Genomic DNA, 23,879 nt, shown 5'->3' with positions numbered 1-23,879 from the left:
TCTTGATGCTGTCATATGGAGTACCTTTTTTAAAACTTTAGTGCTAGATTATCAATCTAGCACTAAAAATGACCCACTGATCAAAAGACATCCTTCCATCTTTGCTAAATCAATATAGGAAGACCAGCTGGAGAATACGCCGTACAGGAAGGATAACAGCAAACCAGTGCTATGCATCAACACCTCACAACAAGTCGTCAGTAAGTTATGCCAACATGACAGCATCCTAAACATATTTACTGTAAGAATGACACAAGTCTCTTGATAGTTATGTTATGGACTTAGGGTGCCACCTGGTGGATAATAACGACATCAGCAGCTGAGGTACGGCCCACCAAATAAATAAAAGAACTAAGGTTTGAAATAAATCTTGAAAGTTGAGTCAAATCAACAAAATGAGTTTGTCCTGGCACAAAAAAATGTGACCATATATTTTCTCATGTACATCAATTTGTTTTGGTAATAACAGACATGTTTCAAAGTATGGAAATGTACACTGAAATTTCACATGTTTACAGTATTAGGGTGGGATAGGAGGTCTTTCTTTAATCTTCATAGAGTGGAGTTGAGTAGCCGGATAATAGTTTGTGGAACCATGTTGAACCCAACGGCACCTTCTGTGCTGCAATTATAGGGTCAAATTCTTGTGGACCCAGACGGCTCAATAACAACGATGCAGCGCTTGGGTTTTGTGGACAAAGTGTAGTTGGACATCTTACAGCAAAGATCATTTTAATGGTCCCAAATATTCAGAACAACTAAGTGTACACTCATGTAAAAGGAAAGAAATGAAAAGATATGACAAACTTCATCACATCTAGAATTCCACTCAATCTTTAATCAAGACGGGATTACAAATTCTCCAAAAAATCTGCAGTTTCAAAGGGCAAAAAGGGTAAAACTAGCTCACCTACTGAGGTCTTTAAAAACCTGTTCAAGTGCGACTGAAAACGTCCTGAACATTTAAAGGCAGGTCTTTTTTGTCATCATTTACAAAAAACAGGAGAAAGATTTAGAGACAAATAGAGAACAAAAAGAAAATGATGAAGAAACTGCTGGCTTTTTTTCTCTTCAGAGAAAGAACGTCCGCTGAGGAACGACAACACTGATGACATCATCAAACGACAACAAGGACAGCTCTTTGCCACATGCTGCCTCCCGTCTGGTCCTATATACTAACTTTAAAAAAAAGTTGAAAAGCAACAGACAAAGAAAGGAGGAAGGAGAAGAGGAGGAAAAGAAGTAGGTAGAAACAAGGAGGAAGGTGAATTCTGAGGAGGAGTAAGAGAAGGAGGAGGTGAGAGTGGTGGTTCTGGGTCTGAACTGGCCAACCCATTTGGGTCACTGTGATGTCCTTCCCTGAGTGGGGGGGCGGGGGGGCGGGGGGGCAGTGGGCTATGGTCTGAGCCTGCAAGCTCTCTGGGATTTCAGTCTGTGTGTACATGTTTTGTATGTGGTTGTTTCCTCCAGTTGCTAAATAACCAAACTCCAACCCGTCTCGTTCGGAGTCTGCTGACGATCTTTTGAGTGTGATCTTTTCTCCCCCAGATTCAAACGTCTGACACGCTTCAGTCGTTTCTTTTCCACTCCTGGTTTCCCGATTGGCACTTGTATGAAGTGGGCTAGTCTGAGGAGGCTTCGTATCCGTTCAGTCTGCTCCTCTTTGGGCCACCCGCTGACAGCGAGGGGCGGCTCTCATTCATTCAATCTGTTTACAAGTTTGATCCTGTGGAAGGTCTATGAGCTGAAACTGTCCGAGCAGAGCACAGGCTGGGACAGTGAAGCTTCTTTAGGAACTCAGTTTGGACTTCTTCGTAGGTGGCAGAGGGTCCTCTTTACTCTCCCCATCCTCCTCCTCTTCTTCATCCTCGTCGTCATCATCATCAGGATAGTCGACCAGTCCCACTAAACCTCCCTGAAGACAAAACAAACATGTTATTATCCGGACCAATTAGTCAGACACCAAACCTTTTGAACAATAGGCGACATTGGTATAATTGCATATTTTGACGTGTAATTTAGCTTTTTATTCCTAAAATCTGTACAACCTAGGCTTAAAATGTCTGTAAGTCGACAAACCATAATAATTGATAAAAGTATTAACATGTCATGACTAAAACTGGACATGTGTTTTCACAACATTTCTCAAAACAACTATTTGAACTATGACATTCTTTTTGACAAATGCTCATTTTTGTGTGCAGACTGCAAAGGCGTTAATTGTTTTGTAACGTTACGTTCTGCAAGCAATGTAATGACATCATCACGAGCATACAACGGGATGGATCGAAAGACAGAAGCCTACCACTCTGGTGTCGCCGTGCATTGTTAACGAGTTATGCATTGCATGCAAGTTGATAATCGCAATGACACCAGAGGGCTGCACGATTATGGCCAAAATTATAATCACGATTATTTTGATCAATATTGAGATCACGAGTATTCATTAATTTTAGGGACAACATCTTTTTATTGCTCTTTCACATCTAAATGAACATGTAAAACGTATACGGTTCTTATTCACCTGAAGCAAAATATAAATAAAATGTGTACCCAAAATAAAGGGCTTGTCTTAAATGCGACCCTTCATAGCGCGGTCGCGTTTATGGTTTTTTAGGTTGACGCTGGACGGAGATTCAGTGAGGTAACGTTAGCTTTAGCCTTAATGCATTCGTCCTACTCTGGTTTGTGGTGATGTTTCAGGTGGTTGAACAAGTTAGTTGTGTTGCTATGCGGCGCAGACACAACTCTAACGCACTCGGTGCACGTGATATAAACCTTCCAGACATCCGTTGTCTGGAAGGTTTTTGGATTCAGGGATGATCCTTTGAGGGACTAGCTCCTCGCCTTCTGCTCCTGACATTTGACCTTTCACATGACACCCGGTACCTCTGCTCTCTGTTCTGTCGTCTCTCTCAGAACTTTTGTTGAGGCTGCCGCTGCAGAGTGCGCGCCCATCTCGTTCTCAGTAAGTTGAGGAAGTGCTTGATTTGATGTGTAGCAGAGCAGCATTTTAAACGTCAATATCGCGGGCGATCATACTCATTTAATTGTGGCAGCCAAAATCGTGATTGTGATCAAAATTCAATTAATTGTGCAGCCCTACCCCTTAGCGTTCTACTGCAAATTAATAAATGTTATTATGTTGTTGGTTTTTTTTACAGAGATTTAAGAAGGATCAATGCAAACAAAAATCTCTTTCGGGTAATACTCAAAATATTACATTATTATTATAATAATACTCACCAATTCCAGTTCACCAATAAATGTAGACTTAATTTAGACTACATTTTTTCCTCGTCTCCTACATTATATTATTATTTGGCAAATAAATCAGCAAATCATGCACAATTTAACCTGGTCGGTTAGGTCAAAAAGTAAATATAGAGAGCGTCAACATGTCACACAACAGTGTCCTTAAACTTAGGATATCTGGACTGGAATGATCAAAGTCCCAATTCCATCACAGACCACAGTTCACATCCATATCTCTTCAATCATATAAAGACAAGAAGATTGTCTTATCATTCAGAAAATGTCTCATTTAGGATCATTAACAGTGCTGTGATGGTTCCTCATCAATTGCCTTCAATACAGGTGCATTTACTTCTTCAGTTTGACGCGGGATATACCATCTGTTGTCGAAACATATCAGTCATGTGCACATGAAATAGCAGTTTGTTCTTTCGGGTGCATAATTTGGTCCCTCTTCATCAGGCTACAGCAATGAGCATGACTCAATAAATGCACACTGCTTGCACACCATTAGTTTGAGGTTTTGAAGCATATACGGTGTATACAATATGAAACATATTAGCATTAACACAACAGACACACACACAGATCTCAAATACACGGAGATCAGATCAGCATTCACAACCGGCACCTGTTGCACTGCGTGCTGTTTATTTGTTTGTAAATATCGGTGGCAATATTTAAAAGCCATGACGGTTAACTTCTTCCGTAGCTTCAACCATGCTGCTTTATAAAAGTGATGTGGAGGCTAGGATTACAGCGCACCAGCAGACCACCTCTTCATCTCTCTCCCTCCTGTCTAAATAGTCAACAAGTAACATTTGTACACTCCAATTGCACACGGGTGGTGATGACTATTCTTTGTAAGGATGGTGAGAGTTGTGTAAAAACTAACAGTCCAAGTGTTAAGATTCATGGTTAAAGCTCAGTTTCACCAACTATTTCCTTCCTTTCAGTGAAGTAGTATTTGATACTGAACAGATTCAATAGCACTGTATATAAGCGGACTGTCTTCACAGAAAACAATTGAAGTTATGACCCACATCTTCAACAATAAAATGCTGACAGTTACCTTTGTGGTTACAGTTGTGGTGGACGGTGAGCTTCGGGCCCCTGCGCCTGGAGAACCTGGTGATCCTGGAGAACCTGGGTTCAATGAGGCAGATGATGGAGGGCTGGACAGGCTGGTTTTAGTGGAGCCAGAGAAGGAGAGCTTGAAGCTTGGGTTCTGCCTGCCTGATAAGCTCGACTTCCCCAGTACGTCTTTGTCGTCTGTGTCTTTCACTGAGAGGGAAGGGAGGTGGACAAAAAATGGTTAATATCCCTTTTTTAAAGTATTTTATCACTTCATGGGTGAACAAATGTATCTTTTGTAACCAAATGCATTTACGAGACATTTCTTTTCTATTGTGTCTTTTTAACCCAACAACAAGGGACTGTTAACCACATTTTGAACAGATCAAAAGTAAAACTTGTTGAGGAATCAAGCAACTACCGTTTTCTGTACTAAATGCAGACACAAATCTTTTAAGTACCTGGACATATGCATGCACCAGGTAAATAGGTATGGTGAGATGTACCGTCCAAAGAATATGACCACCAAAAGCACTGTACATCTAAAATGAATGCACCCAAAGCAGCACTACAACAAAATTAGGCAGTATATGGCAAATAACTTTCATAAAAAGTGTATTTATCATATGGCATGTTGACTAATTGCTACTGACTACAATGGAGCGATACATAAAACTCATTGACTGACAGTATTCCCCCCCACAGGTCCTTTTCTAGAGGTTCCTACTTTTTAATTATCTCACAACGATATAACCATCATAAAAGTACAGCCTCATGAAATTGCACAACAATTTACCAGATATTTAGTTTTCATTCTCAAAACAATTATCCATTAACCACTAGTAAGTATTTACTAAAAGTGGAAAATGATGCATTGCCATACGTACATTTCTTTCTCTCCATGAACTTGCTTATAGGTTCCATGAGGTCTTCCTCACTCTTCATCTTGTCAGATGGAGGAACCACTGCCTCACCATCCTCAAGGTCATCCTCATCTGTGTTGAACCACATCTCCTCTTCATCTTCCAGTGTCCGTGCATCACGACGGAAGCGGTGGTTCCTCAGGATGGAGCGCATGCTGGAGAGGATAAAATCAGGAACAAATAATTTAAATTGTAAAAAAAAATATATATATATATATATATATATATATATATATATATATATTTTTTTTTTTTTTTAAGGTCAAAAATTGGTATGAAAAGGTGCCACACAATAATAATGAATTATTCCTGATTCATTCCAATGTATAGTGGTTGATTAACAAAAACTCACAGGAGTGAAGTAAAGTTAAAAAAGAAACACCTGTATGCGTAGGAGAGTATGCAAAGTTACTTTGCAGCATCACAATAAGTAGTGTGCTTTTGACTGTATTTACTTTTTTATTTTTTTTAAATAGATGAGTGAGTGATACAATTCAGGGCAAGTCAGAGCACCCATTGTTTTTAGAAACACGCAGTACAAGATGATACAAAAAAGAATAATAGGCAATATCTAAAACAAGATGACAGACAGAAGACACTGTGCAGGCAAAAGAAATAAAAAAAATCCCAATTCACACGAGAAACGATATAATGGCATTTTTATAGTTTAGCAATCCGAGTTATCTGACACTGACTGTTTGTTCCACATATCAGAAAGGATTCACACGCGCTTTGGTTTACTCACCTATCCAGTTTGGGGTTGTCTTGTCTCTCTCGCTGCTGTTCATACCGTAACTTTAGGCCCTTGAACGTTTGGACGTAGTCAACATCTTCCAGAGCTTTCCAGTAGTTCTCTACTATATGAGCTGTGAGAGACTTTACGTCCTCCTAGGGGCAATGGGAGGAGAGAGGAGGAGGAGTGTAGAGACACAGTGGTAGGTCGGGCAAAATGAGGGGGAAAGTATGTAAAGTTTAGGACAGAGGGAGCGCAGAAGAAGAATGAAGTGTGGATAAAAAGAGCCAGGAAGGGAAAGATAGGGGAGAACACCGAACAAGTTAAAATAAAATTGATGAAATGTTAAATGTACCATAGGGATGTCAACGGTTAACCATCGTTACCAATTAACCACAGTATGGTACAAGAACATGTTTGACCGGTTATGCATGCTATAGGTTAATCTGACATGAAAAGGACTCCGAGTATTGCAAACATGTTGATTCAGGATCAATGCATTATCTGATAAGCAGAGAACCCTAAATGATGACCTGTTAAAAATGCTGCAATAAAAGACAGAACTTTAAGATAAAAGGAAAGACCTTAACAACAAACCATTAACATGTCAGCAAAAAGGAGAGGGGCTCTTATATTTCACATCATTTTATGTGTGGGACTTCTCTAATGTACACAAGTTTTTACTTTGGGGATGTGGTCTGACAGCCTACAAATATTTCTTACTTTTTACAGATTTAAACGGGGAACTGCCTCAAAAAAGCATTTAAAAGAAATCTTTCAGATCATCTCACAATTATAAGACATGTTAACGTGATCAAATATAAAATAATGTCTACTACTGAGGCGTATAAATTGACTGGCTCGCTTATAATCAATTTAACTAATCACTTGCCCAAAATGGAAAAACATGGGCACACCATTCATGTTAACTGTAAGAAAAACTATGTGGGAAAATTCAAGAAAGTACTCACCACACGGACATACTCAAACATCTCAATAATGGCTGAGTTCATGAGATTGTAGCGGGAGCCATTGTTGAGGAAGGCCTTGATGACAGGCTCGAAGAGAAAGTTTCTCATGATGTAACGATTGTAGAATTCATCCTTCAGACCAATGATCCTCCGCATGAAGCGCAGGGCACCTGGACACAGAACGACAAAGATGAATATTAAGCTCAAAACTAAATCATTCAAAATCAAAATGTCTCAAAATGTTGTCCCGAGTTGACAGGTACTAAGAATTCAAGTTATTATATGTAGTCGAGTCCATACAACAACAAAAACAACTATAACAAAACAAATGGGTGACTATAAATAAACATGTGACTCACATAGTGCCAGGAAGGCGTGCTGAGAGGCTGTGAGCACCAGTACCCTCCTGAGAATGTCCTTGTTGATGATGTAGTTCTTTATGTGATAGGTGTGGTGCTCAACACAGAATGTCAGCAGCTCCAAAATCAAGGCCAGCAACTGGGATGTTTGAAAATCATCTAAAAGAAGAATGAAGTTAGAAGGCAACATCAAATATGTGTGCATTGAAGTCAAAGTTGTATTTAGCAGACACACAGACACACACAGACACACACACTTCAATACCTTTGCCTGGTTTTTCCTCTGTTGTGTTGGCCAGCAGTGGCGCTGAGAGGACGTGCATACAGTGTTTGTAGAAGAAGCTCAGGAACTCTGTCTTCTCTGTTTTCTGGAGAGAAAAAAAAGAACACACACATTTTCTTTACTCAGAAACACAACTCTGATTTTGAATATAATGCAAATATTTACAGAACGCTCAAAATAAAGACGAAGGTAAAGGTGCAGAGCTCTGGCCAAAACTGCCACCAAGTTTTCCGACTACTGGAGAGTAACTCGATTAGCAGGACAGTCCAGCGATTAGGGAAGGATGGTTCATTTTTTTCTGATATGACCATGGTATCTGTACTCTGTTTTACCAGCAAATGTCTACATATGAATACAAGTGTTGTCTGTTGCATGTAGAGTTGCAAAATTCCAGGAATATTTAAAGTTGGAAACTTTCCACGGGAATTAACAGGGAATTTTGGGGTAATGTAACTGTATTTACCTTGTCATAAGCAGACATGCATGCAAACATTTATAATACAACTTTTAAAAATGACATTTTTGACATTTTGAGTAGAACTTATTTTTTCATCGAACAACAAAAACATTGTTTTGAATAAAAAAGGTGTATTCCCTATGATCACCACCCCCCATTTTTTTGTGGGTGTTTTTCCCTGAATCCTTTCAGTTCTAAATGCGTCCTCCTCACTGCTGTAAAAAGTTAGTCTACTGTATACAAATAAACTTGGTATTAAAATGAACATGGCTTCAGTTTACCAAGTAATCAATATGCTGAAAGGGAAATATGGGAAAGTTCACTTTCTACATGAACTAGTTCAGTTCATAGTTCACACATTTTGAAATGAACTAGTTCAGTTCATAGTTCAACATTTTTAACTAAGTTCACAGCTCCAAAAAATGAACTAGTTGAGTTATTTATTTTAATATGTTGCGAGCTATAATTGAAATCTCTATCTGTCTGCAATACCGCTCTTGGCCTTTACGCAACTCGGCGCTCTCACACTTGCGAGGCATAGGGCTGAAACGTTCAGACAACACTGATGACAAAGACGTTCAAAAACAACAGAACGTTTTATGTTTACGTTTATGTTTCTGGCAGAAAATGTTCCCAACCAGCTCCATTCAGGGTCCAGCTGAGATAGGCGTGCATAGTCTTGTTCTCAACTACATTTAAGTTCCCTGTTATATGCTTTTGCAAAAAAACTTAGGCACATTTTATTTATTTTTTTAATTCCCGAGCCAAAACTTTACGTCCCTTTGCAACTCTAGTTGCATGTATAGAAGTGAATTGGGCACTTCCATGTTAACAACTCCACCTTCCTTTGCTCTTTGTAACAACCCTGTCTTTTTCATTCCAGCCCAACTCTTGGCTACAGAATGGTTAACTCAGTATTTGTGTCTGTATTTCTTGGACTGTCAGACAGAACCCTGGAGAAAGTACTGCACAGTCAGGTATAGAGTATATACAAGGTAACTGATATTACTGCTGCTGTACACCAATACTGTGGGCAAGTTGTACAAAAGGATGCGTGATTTGGTGATAGCTATTGATTATAAAAATAGATCTGGCAAATAGAGCCTGCTCTAAATTTTTGGGTAGAGAGACAATCAAATAAGACGCTCTGCCTCGCACACCTGTTGTCACTGCAGTAATTTTCTAGATATAGTACGACATGTGTTCTACAAACAGGAAACATATGTCACACTTTACTACTACTGGGCGACTGTGGGTCAGTGGGTCTGTCTTTCAGGGGGTTGGTGGTTCAATCCCCGCCCTAGTCGATGTGTCCTTGAGCAAGACACTTAACCTTGAGTTGTTCTGTTGTTGTAGCTGTGTCTACAGTGTATGAATGTAACATGATTGTAAGTCGCTTTGGATAAAAGCGTCAGCTAAATGACATGTAATGTAACTTTACAGGTCTATATATATATATATATATATATATATATATATATATATATATATATATATATATATATATATATATGGGTTTTTGCTTACACTATGCGTTGAATTAATACTTATGTCAAAATCATTCCCTTTAGTGCCATGCATGCAGGGCTGCTGTGCTTTAAGTGCACCCAACAGTAACTAAAACCCGATACACGTAAAGATTAAATCCATAATTTACCAGCAGCTGCACTTTAAGTGCAAAACAGAGCCCCCAGTTCACCCATCCGGGAGAGTTGGCAACCACAATGTTACATGGATTGTTGTAAACGGATGCAGACACTTTTCTCAGAAAGTCTCCACCACATCAATAAGTTTAGCAAATGTGTCAGCTGTGTGTCAGCCTGGCATACTGTGTCAGGGTTTCCGCCGGTAACTTTATAGCGGTAAATGTAGCAATGCAGTGTGTGGACAGTATTCATCAGTGAATAACCACCTTAAAACCCAAGTTTCCGTATCTTGCATGCCAGCCTGCTTTCAGGATTCTCCTCCAAGTTAGCAACACCTCTGGCTCGAGTGAACTTAAGGTGGGCTGACTTAAGGTAGAACAGCTATTCTCCTTCAAGTGTCAAGACGTTCCTCTGAGTTTGGCTCAGCTTTTTCACATATTTCTTTATGAACTATTTAACTGCATGAATCGGTCAAAATTCTTATTATCAGTTTAATATTGAGATCCTTAAATTTGACTGAATTGACTTGATTAAGCAATGCCACCACGTCTCACAAAAAAAGAACCCAACGTTCAAAGGTGCATCTGGACAAGTTGGATCTATGTATCAAGGAGTCAGGTTTAATGTCAAGTCACTGTCAGTATAAACTGACGTGTATAGGAGTAGCACGCAAACTTACATTTGCCGTAGCCAGCATGTTCTCAGGGTCCACCAGAGTCCGTAGCAGACCCATCAGCTGCACTGCTCCACCTAGCTCTGGGTCTGTATCACAGATCATGTGTTCTATGATCAGGTTGATCAGCAGGATGTCCTGAAAGGCCAATAATCAATCATTAGTAAGACATAAATCCACCGTGTGGTGGAATGCTGAATATTATTCTCTGATATTTCTGACTGACTTTGTTCATATACTCACATCATCATTCTGCTGAGACTCCTGCATGACGAACTCTCGTACCATGGAGGGGTTGTACTCCACCAGATAAGAGAAAATATCTGTGGCTGCCCCACGCACCTGAACGTCATCCATTCCCTGTTTCATGAACATGAAATATATTCATCAGTGGATTGTGAATCTCCCCTCGGAGATCAATAAAGTCTTGTATTATCTTAAAAAAAAAACGGGGAAAAAGGTAATCAAAAACAGACAACAATTGTTTTTTTGGTTTTCTTCAGTGTGAAAGTAGACACGAAAGGAGGAAGCCGATATTACTCTAACAAACAACTGTATGCGTAAAAATGTGTGTTACATGTCGCAAGTACACATATATCAACATATGAGCATATGTTGGTGATCAAACTATTGTTTGATGTTTCAATCTGTTTTATGCATTCGTTTAGACATTTTTCCCGGACCTGAACACTTCTGCGAGTCAAAACTGAATTGGCTATAAATCGAGTCGGCCCTCTTCATGTTCACAATGTGACATAATCCGTCCACACAAAACATTTCAAAGTGAATTCGGTTGATCTGTGATCACATTGCTTCACCAATTAGTGAATCACATTGAATAAAAAAAGTGCATCCCCTCTTTTATTGCTTTGTACTCCCCACCCCAATACATACAAACACATTGAGGTTTGTAGCTATTATTCTTATTTGTTTGCAAGGCTAAGCATTTTGGCAAAATCAACATGATCATTGTTTTTACATCTACACATAACTCATCCTTCTTCAAACATATTTGAAAAAGGATTTCAGTGTGGCCAAAGAGTGCATTCCTGACAGATAACTCAACCAGGTATGATCAGATGCCAATCAAATCAGATGCCAGTCAATAAGTGTCTAACAAAATGTGTGAGGAGAGTTCAGCTTGTAAGACAACTCAAAACCCGTAGATGCTTCTTCTTGAGACCAAATAATACCATAACAACCTGCAGCAGCCATCCTGATGATTGATTTTTATTTGTGTGCGCTTACCGATGTATGATCAATATATGGTAATTTTCAAAGTTTAGCATTATACAGACAAAGTTAATTTGCTTAAATAAAATTAATGTGTCACGGTCAATATGAGAAGTACACAAATACCTTCAAACTAAAACTTGTTTAATGTCTTTTACTTTGAACGAGAGAAAAATCTTGAAACTGTCTTCTCAGTCCTAATTTAATTTACTACGACAGGTAAAGTCAACAAGATGTCCTTGTGGTGTGCACAATAGCATTGGATGGAACAGATGCACAGTTGAACATAATGCCAACACTTCCTGATAATATTGACTGATTAATGTTACGTTTGCTGCACTCACCAGTATGACCTCTAGTGCAGGTAGAATTCCCATGTTTGACAAAGTCTTGAAGAAGGCGTCTCTGTTTTGAGGTTGTAACGTTTGTGAGAATGCGCAAAATTCCTTTAGGAAATTCACCTATAAAAAGGAAGAAACAAACCACCGCTGTATGAAACAAGGGAAAAGGATAAAAGACTATATTTGATCAATAATTTCTGATGAAGGTCTGGCATACCAGTTCGTGTCTTTTGTCATCATCTGTAGCCTCATCGGTTAGCTGTGCAAAGAGGTCTGTCAGGAACTTCTCATCATCCTGACATAAAAAAGGGGAAATAAGAGGAGAGAGTATCACATTGAGGGTCAACCAATCAGAATATGGAAACATCACCCCGTGACCCTCACACTCATCCCGGGACAATTGTGCATTCTGTTTAATCTACTGTTACCGTTAGCAAATTGTTGTTGATGTACATACAATGTGTCAATACAAATGACTAGGAAACAAAAATAATATCCACAATATTTACCATGGCTGACTTTGAAGTTAGAGTGCAACATCATTTGGCATTATAAGCATACTTGTTGCTTGAATTTACAACCAGTATCAGAGACATGTATATTCTATCCACTGTTTTTTATAACTACTACAGTTTACATTAAAGAAAATATACTGCATATAAAAGTCTTAAAGACTACCACATAACATTTTTGTGGATTTCATAAAGGGTTATGTACATTAGATTGTTTACACTGACAACTCAGTTCTTCAATATGATATGCAGTCTAGTATATCAAATGTTTGTTTAAATAAATAAAACACTTGGTATGTTCATGTGACAAGACAGAAAGAAGAAAGGGTCCATATCAGTAGTGTTTCACTTCAGAACTTCACAAAGCGGTGTACCAAAGACCACAGCGTGGCAGTTTGTTTTCCTCTAGCGCAGCATAACTGATTTACAACACTTTCCCATCTCTATGGAGACAGACATACATACACACTGCTGAGTTGACACAGTATAAAAACACAAAGGTCACATGACCATAAAAGACTAGCAGATAAACTCAGACTGGGTAAAGCTAAATCAGCCTACATTAAAACCTTTGAACAAGCCTACAATTACTGTAATGTCCAGCCTTCATGGTATAAACACCATTTTAAAAAGCATGTTATCTCATGTTTGCCTTTTGATGTTATGGCAGGATTATCATTCTGTAAAGTTTGTACAGTAAATACATTTTGTATTATTTGCTTTTGGACAGAATTTTTTTTTTTAAAGGGAAAATGTGGTGCACACTCATCTCATTGGAAAACAACAAATACCCTTCACTAGGAAACCATATGATATATCCACCAATCTCACCTGAAGCATGCCCACAATCTCCACCTTGTTGAAGAAGATGAACGAGTGCAGGGTGGACAGCATGTTTTCCTCAAAAACAGAGGGCGTGGGCAACACCATGTCCTGAATATACTGCACTCGATACGTCTGGTGTATTTTCTGACGCAGTTCAGGATCAGAGATGGGGATCACCTCCTTAAAGCGGGCCGTCTCAGTTAGAAACTCCCGATGTCGCCGTGGCTGTGCAAGTGCTGGATCAAACTCCAGACAACCAATGACGTCCATGATGCACTCCTCAGAGAACATAACCTCAAAGAGTGCAGTACGATTAAGCAGGAAGATGCCTTTAATGATTTCATACAGGTGATGCAGTCCCTCTCTGTTCTCCAAATCCTCACACACACGAAACAGTTCCAGGAGCTTGCGAATGTAGCCCTCGTTCTCCACGGCTAGTGCCAGTTTCTCACGCCGCAGTGGTGATGGGAGTGAGGAGGCCACCATCTCAGCCAGGTCCTCCAAGCGGTTCAGTTCACATGGCGGTAACTCCAGACCTGGCGAGGACATGTCGTCAAAGCGTTCCTCCTCAGACTCGTCGACCACATCCTGGGTAATGTCCACTGATGGGTCCTTTCCCTGAACCTTAACAATGAGACAAACATACGATTGAAATATGTCTCGTTAAAAAAAAACTATCAGCAGCAACACCAAAACACACTTGATATCAAACACATACACAGATGGAGCAGACAAACACACACACAAAAAAGGTGCAGCTACCTGGCATATTTTCTCCCAGATTTCATCACAGCCAGCCTTCTCCTGGAAGCTCAGTGCCAGATCATAATTTTCTGCCTCTGACCATACTATCAAAGTATCCTTTGCAAAAGAAAAACACTAATTTAGAAACGGTACACAGAGAAAAAAAATCCATATTCTAGATGAGCATACTACGCCATGCGATGTACTGACCTGTTGCTTCTGGTAGGCTGTGTTTGGATTGATTTTGGACTCCAGCAGTAAAGAACCTGTCAGGTGAAAAACAAAGGTGCTGTCAAAAGACTCATGAGGGTAGGTTAGGATCTTCTTAAGAGATATATATATGGGAGGTTTACATACATGGTTCCAGCTGATCAAAATAAGTGTGTGTAAGGTATTGTTTTGAGTATGTATTGAGCTACTATACAATTGTCTAATACGCAGCAAGTGATCTGCCATCCCTCTTGCCTTAGATCGTTGCTTCGCCTTACCATCACTCTCTGCTCGCACCAGTAGAGACGTGCCTTTCAAACGCTCCACATAGCCCGAGGAGACGTGGCCGGTTCCACGGTCATCCCACTGTCTGTCCTCATTGAGGGTATAGACTTTGACTCGTCGACGAGTGTCCGTCATCCTGGCAGGTAGTTGTGACCGGTTTCCCCTTTCCGGACCTTCTTGACTTTTACAGGGTGTCTGCTTCACCTCTTACACCTGATCACTTGTACAATGCAGTATTATTACCTCAGCTACCTTAACGTCAGTGTCAGGGGTCAACCAAGCAATCACTTCTTTGAAGGAGCGTAAAAGCGGAACACCCAGGCTAGTTATCAAGGAAGATTGCCCGATCGATTCTACGATGTCGGTTTATTTTCACGAGCAGCATCAAAACTTATCTTCCCAGTGTTGAAGGCAACGCGCAACACAAAATCATCGTAGCTAACGACACTTCAATTTACAGTGTGGAGGGCATTGACGTTAGCTAACTTGTTAATCGACCAAACGAGAGCAGACATACATTGGGAAGTACGAGCACAATCGAGAGGAGTATTTACAATAAGCCCCACGGTTACGATCTTTACACCTCAAAAGAAACGACCTGCTTATTAGTAGTTCGTACGCTTGCGAGCAGCGTTAGCCAGTTGCGTTAGCTAGAAAACCTAACGCGTTACCGAGCTAGCAGTACGCTAAGTTCCTCCGCTCCATATATTCAACGTTAAACAACTCTTTAAAGCAAAATGTCCAGCGCTGTGCACCGATAACATTATTTCACATTTGCGGACCCGACGATACAGTGTTTACCCTGGAGAAATGTTTCCAATTCTGACTGAGTAATACGCCAGCTAGCTAGTGTTAGCTGCTATTTCTACCCCAAGTATTCCGCCATGTTCTGGCTCGGGGCCGCGGAGAGACCACTCTCTTCTTTCTGGTATTCATGCATCTCAAAAAGTATGCACACCAACAAACGGTAGTTGTATAATTATTTCAGGGTAACGCTTTACATTATAATGCTATATGCCATTCATTTCCGACGTCTTGCTCAGATAATTGCTAACTGCCCCCCCCCGTGAGTATTCAGCCATCTTGGGTCCCTTCAGTCAGTACGGGGTTTCCAGCACAGCAACAACAGGGCAGTCCGCCACATTTAAAGAGACAGTAACATAACAAGCCAGAAAATCATTTTGTAATAGTCATCAGCAGAAAGCTGCTCTTTACCCGTCATATAACTTACCATCCAGCCACTCATATTTGCATCATATTCAACCAGTAGTGGAGCATTTTGACACATACATTCTCCACAGCTATTTCTATACTGAGACCCTGAATAAATGATGTATATATTCCTCACTGTGCGAACGGTTGTATTGAAATTCCAGAGGGCAGACTGGTCAGAAAACAATAGTTTATTTATTTAATCAAAGAAAACAGAAAGTGGATAGTTGAAATCAGATACTACGTAAAACAAAACATTTTATATCATGATGGTAGGATAGTGACAATATTATAATAATAGATAAAATATGGAAAATAAATCTTCTGGGATTTGTTACATCAGTCTGGAGACATTTATGTCATTCAAAAATTAAGCATCTGCATTCAAAATCCACAGCATGTTCAAATCCAACTGGCCAGTAAAGGCACATAAAAAAAAAAGACATCACTTTTAGGAAAACAGTAAGCACACTACTAAATATTTGAAAGGGAAAAAAAGTTGTTACCCAACCCGTGGAGCATTTTGCCAAGCACGAATCCCTCAGTCAATAAGTTAGTCCTTGCAGCTTGTGATCTTAGTGTAACAAATTACAAAACCTAGGTATGCTGCAGAACATGACTATTTCTATATAAAGCCTCAAATTTATTTCCCCCATTTTCAAAACCCTTCATTTCCACATGTACAGCAAAATATATGTAACCCCCCCCCATGTCAAACTGACAATGGTGTCCTTATACAAAGATCTTCAAGAAGCGGTGGAAATACAGTGTAGTATAAACTCCTAACTGTGTGTAGCCAGACAACTCCACACTGATGCCTTTACTTTGCTGCCTGCTGAGCCTGACGCCGCAGAAGGACATAAATCTTCTCTTTGATCCAGTCTTTGTTGTATGGTTGGTATGTTTGAGTGTCAGTTCTGTACCTGTATACAAATTGAAATCAAATTTTACTGGAAGTGATCAATACACTCAATGCAAGGTTAGCTTTCATTCAAATTGATAAGCCAAATCATACTTACACAAGACAGCTCAGATCTGCCAAGTCGTCAATAAAGTCAAACAACTGACTAATGTCATAAGTGATGGAGGGACTGTTTGGATTCATCCTCTTAAGATGCTCTTCATACATTTTGCAAACACCTAGAAGAAATGTGCAAGAAATGCTGAATTGAAGTCAAACCATTGTACATGGAATAGATTAAAGAAGCTTAAATGTTACATGTAATAATACACTTAATTTAGAGTACATTACAGCTTCCATAACAATGTAAAACGGTTTATTCAAGAGACGTAAATAACACAAAAAAAAGGGAGAAATAGAATTTCAAAAAATATTAATGAAATATTATCGGTTCAACTTGAGTGTATTGTTCATGTGTTGTGTTACATGCACAATAAACTTACCAGTGAATAACAACAATGTAAAAACATATAAACTTAATATTTTAATACAGATGGGCATTAAATGGCAATCGCGTTGCCTCAAACAGATCCTAAACTGTAAATAGTATTACATGTATTTAAATCAGAGACAAAAAAATATATTTAGTGATCTTACCCCCCACAATGATGACAGGGGCCATTACTGTGCTTAAAGCCAAATACAATAATTGAATAGACGTCAATGAGGAATTTTATTGAAATTAAATTGCAATGTTCCTTATGATGCCAACAGAATACGGGTTTAGACTACACTAAATAAACCAAGGGAAGTGCAAAATAGTGTTAAATTGCCGAACACGTACCTTCCATACATTCATTCACTGACTCATAGTCAGCGTAAGTGCGGCCCTCGGGTCTCTTGGTTGGTTGGACAAGCAAAATTGTGTGCGACTGTAAAGATGATTAATATCATTAAATACACACAATAATGCCAGCTCATCATACTTCCCCACACTACTTAAATGATTGATGAGCAGTGTAATATTTCGTTCCGACTCGTCACTAGCAACCTTTTCTAATGAGGTTTTCAAACGTCGGTAGTTTAGAAACAGATCGGACTGTAACTTTGACGCCATAGCTGCACGTTAATCTGACAAAATAAATTACGTCGTCCACATTCCGGATAACACGTGGGAATCAGTCAATTGTGCGTTAACGTTAAATTACGTGTTTACAGCAACAGAAGAAATTTGACAAAATACACGAGTTAATGTTCAGCGTGATGCTCGTAGCGTTAGCTTAGCTGTGATGGATTAACTAACAGTAATATCGAGAATACAACGTACTGTCACCTCTTAACGCGTAAAACGTAATACCTTTACCATGTTTGTGCTGACTGCAGACCCTGTCTACTTATTGTAGATGCAAAACTGAAAATAAATCCGTGTTTAATGCTTCTCGATTCTCCGTGCAATGTAGCGAAACTGTTAGCTGTTTGGGGGAAAATATTCAGAGGAAATGAATTAAGATACTTCCGGTAGTAAAGTGAGGTTCCTTCAAAATAAAGTTGTACTTTCAAAATGAAATACATTGAAATACAGAATCAATGTGACTTCTCATGATGATAAAGGATGTCTTTTGTGGGAAAAGTATGTTATATCCTTTAAAATGTCAATTCCATAAAGATAAATTCTCAATTACAAGTAAAAGTCTTTCATTACCATCTTCATTCGGTCTTCTTAATTAGTGGCAAACAAGTATTCTATATATTATATTGCATTTTTAACTGAATTATTATTATTGATGCATCAATGTGTAGTATTTCAGTGTTGTAGCTGGCCAATACTGTTGTTTAGTCGTGTTAAGTAAAACAAATACTTTGGAGACAAAGAGAAAACAGATGGAACTGGATAGCTGAACATTTATTGATTAGGTTAATGGTTTATCTTATAATCACATTGACAATATGTTATTGTGGTCCTCATCTAAAAGTCAAAATATACTAAGCATCACAAACAAAATACTGAGCTCCCAACGATAACAAAATCAGAACCATGAGCTGGTTTCATGGTAGTTATAATGTGTGAAAATCTAGATGCTTTTTAATGTACAGTCTAATCTTTAAATGAAAGGTAGGATGTGGTAAGTTTTAGAATACATATTTGTGAATTTCATAAATGTAAATAACACATGGTTCGCTTCATAGAGGTGGGACTCTGATTATCCCATGATTTGGGGGTAATTTTGGTGAGCATGGTCATGCCCTTTCCCTCATAGCACCGCTTTGTGCCCATCTCCTTGGGGTCCCTCTCCGAGATGCTGGTGGGGGCTCCCTCATCACCACATCACCACACTCTCTCTGGCATGCTTCCAGTGACACAAAGTTATTAGCATTGCCCTGGCAGCTTCCATACCAGAACTCAGTACATATGCCTGTGCCAAAGTCAAAGTAGAAGCGGACCTTCCAAATATCGCAGGGGCCCTCAACACGAGGCATGGAGCACACGTGACCAGAGGGTGGAGGGGCAGAAGGTGGTGCGTGTTGCTTAGGAAAAAGGATAGAAAGAGAGAGATAAATTGTACCGTGTACATTTACATATATATGTGTGAGTTGGTGTGTGTGTAGCAGTATATATAGTTCTTGATTAAACATGAGGTACATTGATATGATCAATTAATAGATTAAAATCATCATTTTCAAAAACTTGTGCAACAGATGGCAACACATCCAGATTATGTTATACTGTATCTGCCAAACTCCTAAAACGCTGTATCCCACACATTCCAAAATGCAACTCAATAGTGTCTTAATTAGACCCTCCCTGCCTAGTGTACGCCAGCATGTTGAATACTCAAAACCCTCAATTTGAAGGATTTCTGTCATAAATGTGTAATAACCCTGATGACCTTCTCAGACTTGCCAAAGCCTCTCCAGAGCCAAAGAATACTCAATACAGCTAAACTAATTTTAATTAATCAAATCAGTGGAGTGTCCCTAATAGATCTACATTATCATGGATGTGATTCCTACCACAGCTGGCAGGTACTCGGGACATCCGGCCCTTCCAAATCCTTGAGCTGGAGTCACCCCATCCAAACAACAGCCGTACCTGGGAAGAGGGATTTTTCTATGTTGGACACATTTTATATAGAGCCAACATACCATTCATCATGTTTATTAATCGTTAAAGAGTCGGATGCAGGAAGCTATACCTGGTGCGAACGCAGTCGCCTTGGGAGCAGCCCTCGTTCCTTGGCCCCGTGGCAGTGGTGTATCTATCAGGACAGCAGCCGTATAACGACTGTGCACAGTGAGGACCAATCGCAGGAGGGTAGGCCATGTGTGTCTGTGGTCTGGAAGCTAAAGCAAGCAAACGCAGATGCAGACATGGTCAAACAAGCATGTGGTATACATCAGTCCTGTGAAAAAACTATATATGTTTTTAGAGGTTTAGGATTAGATTTGTCAGTAGTTCATTTAAGACAGATATTCTTAAACATCTAAATATGACTTTCAGTGGTAAGGTAGTGAAGTAACACTTTGGGCTTTGTGCGTGTGAAAAAGGGAAAAGAAGCAATGAGAAATCAGTGCAACCATTGTCTTCTAGACAGCAACAACTACAACATTGTCTTTACTGCCAGAGGATGCATTCACTTGATGATCTAAGCAATACCTGTGCTCAAGTCAATGATTGTGCATTCATCTTTATATATTATTTGTGCATCTTATTTACTAATGCATTAGCTATGTATAACATAATTGCATGTATTTCAATCATGCACAGAAAAGAGAATAGCATTCCAACAAAACATCCTCCACATGCATTTACATACCTGAAGGGTCTTCTGGAACATGGGGTACAAATCCTCTCATGGTGCTCTCTTGTGCCCTTGGGTCCTGTACACTTGGGACCACTAAATGTAAAGTGCATTGGTTAAATACAAACAAGCACCGCCAGTCAAACCAAAAAGAGTTGGCTCAGATGTGGCTCACTTTGTGCTGTGGGACAGGGCTGTGTGTTGCAAGTTTCGACCGAGAGAGGTTTGGTAGCTGTTCCACACCGGGCCTCAGGGGAGGGGTTCAAATCTGTATCAAAACAGCCCACTCTCCTCTCCCTCACACCACCACTGCAGCTTCTGGTGCACTGCAGAGACAATGCATAACGAGGAAATAATGTGGAGAGAAAGAAAAGCTTTCTTTCAAGTTTACCTTCTCCAACACCTACCAGTCCGTAGACAGTCACGTGCCAGGTGATGTGTGTGGAACAGGCAGGTCTGCGGCAGGCCTGGACAGAAGGGGGTCTTGCCAGTCCTCTACAGGCATGGTCAGCCAGACGGTCACCTCTAGACCCCACGCAGGTGACCTCCCTCGTCTGCTGGCCTTCCCCACAAGTCACCGAGCACTAACCGTCACATGCATAAAGATATTACTCTTTTTTGGTAGCCTCCATGTCATACCAGTTACAACAACACTTTCTAAATCTTATAACATTGCCCGTAAATGGTGATTCTCATAGCAAAGATAATGATGTGTCTTTCCACTCGTGAACATTGATTCATACACTTATGTTGTATTTTCCCTCGGATTTTAAAAGATAAATATTCAATAAGTCTATTTTTGTTAGGTCTTTAACTTTTTCCCATTCTGTTTCCAGAAACATCATGGTATTGTCTGTCTGTATGATGGTCCAACATGTCAGATACATACCACGCTGAAGCTGGAGACACTGTACTCGGCAGCACATGGCTGCATGTTGCAGGCCTGCTGGCTGTGATGCCTCTGCAGGCGCTGGGTGATGCAGTGAGACTCTTCCACCACACGGGGGTTTGCTGGGTCCTGAACCCAACACTCCACACTGCGATACTGCATGCCTCCATTGCAGGAGGCAGTGCACTGGTCGTAGACGCCAACTTTGTAGATGTATGATTGTGTTTCCCTCGGAGCAAAAGCAACGGGAGCAGCAGAGTGGACAGTGTTAGCGTCGTCATCCAAGCCCATAAACTCTCCATGGATCAGCATCTGGAGAAAGAGAGGACATATTTTCCATTACACTACTGCAACTATGAATACAGATAAAAGCTACTAATTTAGAAAAATAGACAATGATATTTTACAGATAGTAAAAATAAGAGTTCTGATAGTTTTTCATAATATTATGGATCACAGTATTGTTCCCACCCTGCAGATGCCGTCCACACAGATATCAGTGCGGCCCACATAGCATGGAGTCCCATCCACCACTGCAGGTCTGTGTCTGTAGAAGAAGTTCTCTCCTCTTGGGACGCAGCTCAACTCACATGGATTGGATGCTACAGAACAAATAGTATATAGATCAAGAGATCAAAATATCTGCACAAACCTTTAGTATGGTTTGACTGTGATGAGCATAGAGGTTTCTACTGCCGTGCAATACAGAATACAGAAAGAACGTAACTTACAGTAATGCCCCTCACTATTTCTGTATATTATGTCGTTGTAATTCTTATAATTAACAACTTAGTAAACACCCATATATCTGGTTATCTTAGGAGGTTACATATAACACTACTAATTATTTTAAAATATGATTTTACAGACTTAGGAATAGGTGGATGTTGGATACCTCCATAATAAGGCATCCATGTGTGGCTTTTGATCTGAAAGTCCGTTCTGTCCAACTGGGAGCACTGCTCCTCCCTGAAGTCCATGGATCCAAATGGACATTCCTGCCATGAAACAAAATGATGGACTGTTGGCATATTTTAGGAATTATTAGTGTAGGTTGTGGATTGGTGGAATTTATAAAGAGGCAAAACAAATACAAAATAGGATGATTACTTGTGTATTACAGGTTTGGAATGACTTAGAGGAGCCAATGCAGTTATGTCCTCCATCTGTCCTGTAAAAGAGAGGAAAGAATGGGATTTGGTTGTATCTCTCTTTCTTGTTGAATGCATTTGGCTTTATTTATGCTGATCACATGCACAACTTTATAAATGATGACCGTATTATGATGTTTGATGAAGAATAAATATAAAAATAAAAAGACAATGCAAGATAAAAAAAAAAGAGCGACAGCACAAATTAAAACATACAAGTATTGTAACTACTTTCATTGCAAATCAAAACAGGGCCCCTCGTCACAGATACGTCCCATCACCCTATGTCTCTATGTCCCACCTCGAAGTGATACACATCCTGGTTCTCATTGTCACTCCCGTGCCACAGGTGCGGCTGCAGGGCCCGAAGGCTCCAAACTCTCCCCAATAGTCATGGGCTGGCCTTGTCAGCTGAAAAAGAAAACAACTCAGCCTCAGGAACACATAGTGTTCCCTCACACACCATATCACAGCCCACCACAAACCACTAACACACAGTAACCGCACACTGGAGACACACAATTAGAAGCTGGAACATTTAGCCACAAACCATCCCCTCGATGTTGCATGAGGCCTTTTTGTGGCTTATAAAGATATATATATGTGTCAGAGAGTATACATTTCGGTTTTTTATGAGGAGATTTTGGACAAACTGTTTTAAGTTTTCCTTGCTATTTCCATCTGTACTAAAGTACATATCACTGACACGGGCATTCGAATGGTTTAACATTAATATTGTTCAAGCTGGTACTCACAGTGAAAGCAGGTACAGCCAGCAGCTGTAGGAGACCCAGGACTCGCAAGATGGTCATTTCCACCAGAAGCTACTGCGCGACTGACGGGGACAGCAACAAAATAACTAAAGTATACTTCTCACCATGAAATACATTCCACATGTATATCAGATGCACACACACATTTCTTGATATGATTAATGATTTGTTGTTGTTGTTGTGGTTGCATGCATTTAATGTGCAAAGTGTTTCACCTGGATAGATAAACAGCAAATAACGTCACGTGATCCTATTTGGTCTCTTACCTTCTTGAAGTGAGTTCCCAGCCGTCCGGAGGGATGTGCACCTCACTAGTGAAGGTAGGCACTGACGCCCAGCTTTCGTCTCTCCTCACTCTCTCTATTGACCAGCCCCACAGCCCATAAAGTGTCAGGTTTCAACCACTCAGAGAATCTCCTGCCCACTCTCCAAAAAAGTGATTTCCTTTTTAATGTTGAAAATAAACTGATCAAACTTTGACCATGTGTTTTAGTTAAATAAATAGAGTTTGAAACTATTGAAAGCTACTTCGAAGAGGAAGAAGTTCATAGCTTTGATCAAATATTTGTTAACATATCGACAGTAAAACATCTTAGGGGGAAGATTTTGGTTCCTATCTTGATGCTCAC

The 23,879-nt window shown here is 39.9% G+C and overlaps 3 protein-coding genes across 4 annotated transcripts; all 3 read right to left on the bottom strand.

Moving 5' to 3' along the window:
• Positions 1-811: 811 nt before the first annotated feature.
• Positions 812-15,646, bottom strand: smek1 (SMEK homolog 1, suppressor of mek1 (Dictyostelium)). Of its 2 annotated transcripts, none has more exons than XM_034527140.1 (15): positions 14,518-15,646; positions 14,240-14,295; positions 14,048-14,146; positions 13,292-13,909; positions 12,166-12,243; positions 11,952-12,068; positions 10,618-10,734; positions 10,381-10,512; positions 7,581-7,683; positions 7,316-7,474; positions 6,957-7,126; positions 5,998-6,140; positions 5,217-5,407; positions 4,328-4,539; positions 812-1,915 (listed from the first exon to the last, which is right to left on the bottom strand). In XM_034527140.1, the coding sequence occupies exons 1-15, from the start codon at positions 14,657-14,659 to the stop codon at positions 1,790-1,792; spliced, it is 2,463 nt and encodes an 820-aa protein (XP_034383031.1). In that variant the 5' UTR covers positions 14,660-15,646; the 3' UTR covers positions 812-1,789. The 2 variants fall into 2 exon arrangements, with proteins under 2 accessions (XP_034383031.1, XP_034383032.1); XM_034527141.1 differs by having other exon boundaries at positions 5,998-6,137.
• Positions 15,647-15,981: 335 nt separating this feature from the next.
• erh (ERH mRNA splicing and mitosis factor) lies at positions 15,982-18,140 on the bottom strand. Its single transcript, XM_034527142.1, has 4 exons — positions 18,001-18,140; positions 17,482-17,569; positions 16,756-16,876; positions 15,982-16,659 (listed from the first exon to the last, which is right to left on the bottom strand). Exons 1-4 carry the CDS (start codon positions 18,001-18,003, stop codon positions 16,557-16,559), a joined length of 315 nt encoding a protein of 104 aa, XP_034383033.1. The 5' UTR covers positions 18,004-18,140; the 3' UTR covers positions 15,982-16,556.
• Positions 18,141-18,535: 395 nt separating this feature from the next.
• paplnb (papilin b, proteoglycan-like sulfated glycoprotein) lies at positions 18,536-23,578 on the bottom strand. The gene is made up of 13 exons (XM_034527686.1): positions 23,517-23,578; positions 23,233-23,312; positions 22,779-22,888; positions 22,437-22,497; positions 22,222-22,324; positions 21,798-21,928; positions 21,327-21,638; positions 20,845-21,021; positions 20,613-20,763; positions 20,453-20,533; positions 19,832-19,979; positions 19,650-19,728; positions 18,536-19,163 (listed from the first exon to the last, which is right to left on the bottom strand). Exons 2-13 carry the CDS (start codon positions 23,287-23,289, stop codon positions 18,876-18,878), a joined length of 1,698 nt encoding a protein of 565 aa, XP_034383577.1. The 5' UTR covers positions 23,290-23,312; positions 23,517-23,578; the 3' UTR covers positions 18,536-18,875.
• Positions 23,579-23,879: the final 301 nt, after the last annotated feature.

This window comes from Cyclopterus lumpus, chromosome 24 (assembly GCF_009769545.1).
Source record: "Cyclopterus lumpus isolate fCycLum1 chromosome 24, fCycLum1.pri, whole genome shotgun sequence".
Classification (NCBI taxonomy): Eukaryota; Metazoa; Chordata; class Actinopteri; order Perciformes; family Cyclopteridae; genus Cyclopterus; species Cyclopterus lumpus.
This window is presented reverse-complemented; position numbering and strand designations above follow the sequence as displayed.

What these genes read in the sequence shown, in the direction of transcription:
- smek1 (XM_034527140.1), bottom strand. Translation starts at nt 14,659, where the DNA reads ATGACGGACACTCGTCGACGAGTCAAAGTCTATACCCTCAATGAGGAC. An exon ending in CTGCACTAGAGGTCATACTG is followed by an intron (nt 10,735 to 11,951) that starts GTGAGTGCAGCA and finishes TTCATGAAACAG; the next exon opens with GGAATGGATGACGTTCAGGT. An exon ending in AGAGGAAAAACCAGGCAAAG is followed by an intron (nt 7,475 to 7,580) that starts GTATTGAAGTGT and finishes TTCTTCTTTTAG; the next exon opens with ATGATTTTCAAACATCCCAG.
- erh (XM_034527142.1), bottom strand. An exon ending in AGTGAATGAATGTATGGAAG is followed by an intron (nt 16,877 to 17,481) that starts GTACGTGTTCGG and finishes CATTTCTTCTAG; the next exon opens with GTGTTTGCAAAATGTATGAA. An exon ending in GCAGATCTGAGCTGTCTTGT is followed by an intron (nt 16,660 to 16,755) that starts GTAAGTATGATT and finishes ATTTGTATACAG; the next exon opens with GTACAGAACTGACACTCAAA.
- paplnb (XM_034527686.1), bottom strand. Translation starts at nt 23,289, where the DNA reads ATGACCATCTTGCGAGTCCTGGGTCTCCTACAGCTGCTGGCTGTACCT. An exon ending in AGGATGTGTATCACTTCGAG is followed by an intron (nt 22,498 to 22,778) that starts GTGGGACATAGA and finishes TCTCTTTTACAG; the next exon opens with GACAGATGGAGGACATAACT. An exon ending in GTGTGGACGGCATCTGCAGG is followed by an intron (nt 21,639 to 21,797) that starts GTGGGAACAATA and finishes CTCTTTCTCCAG; the next exon opens with ATGCTGATCCATGGAGAGTT.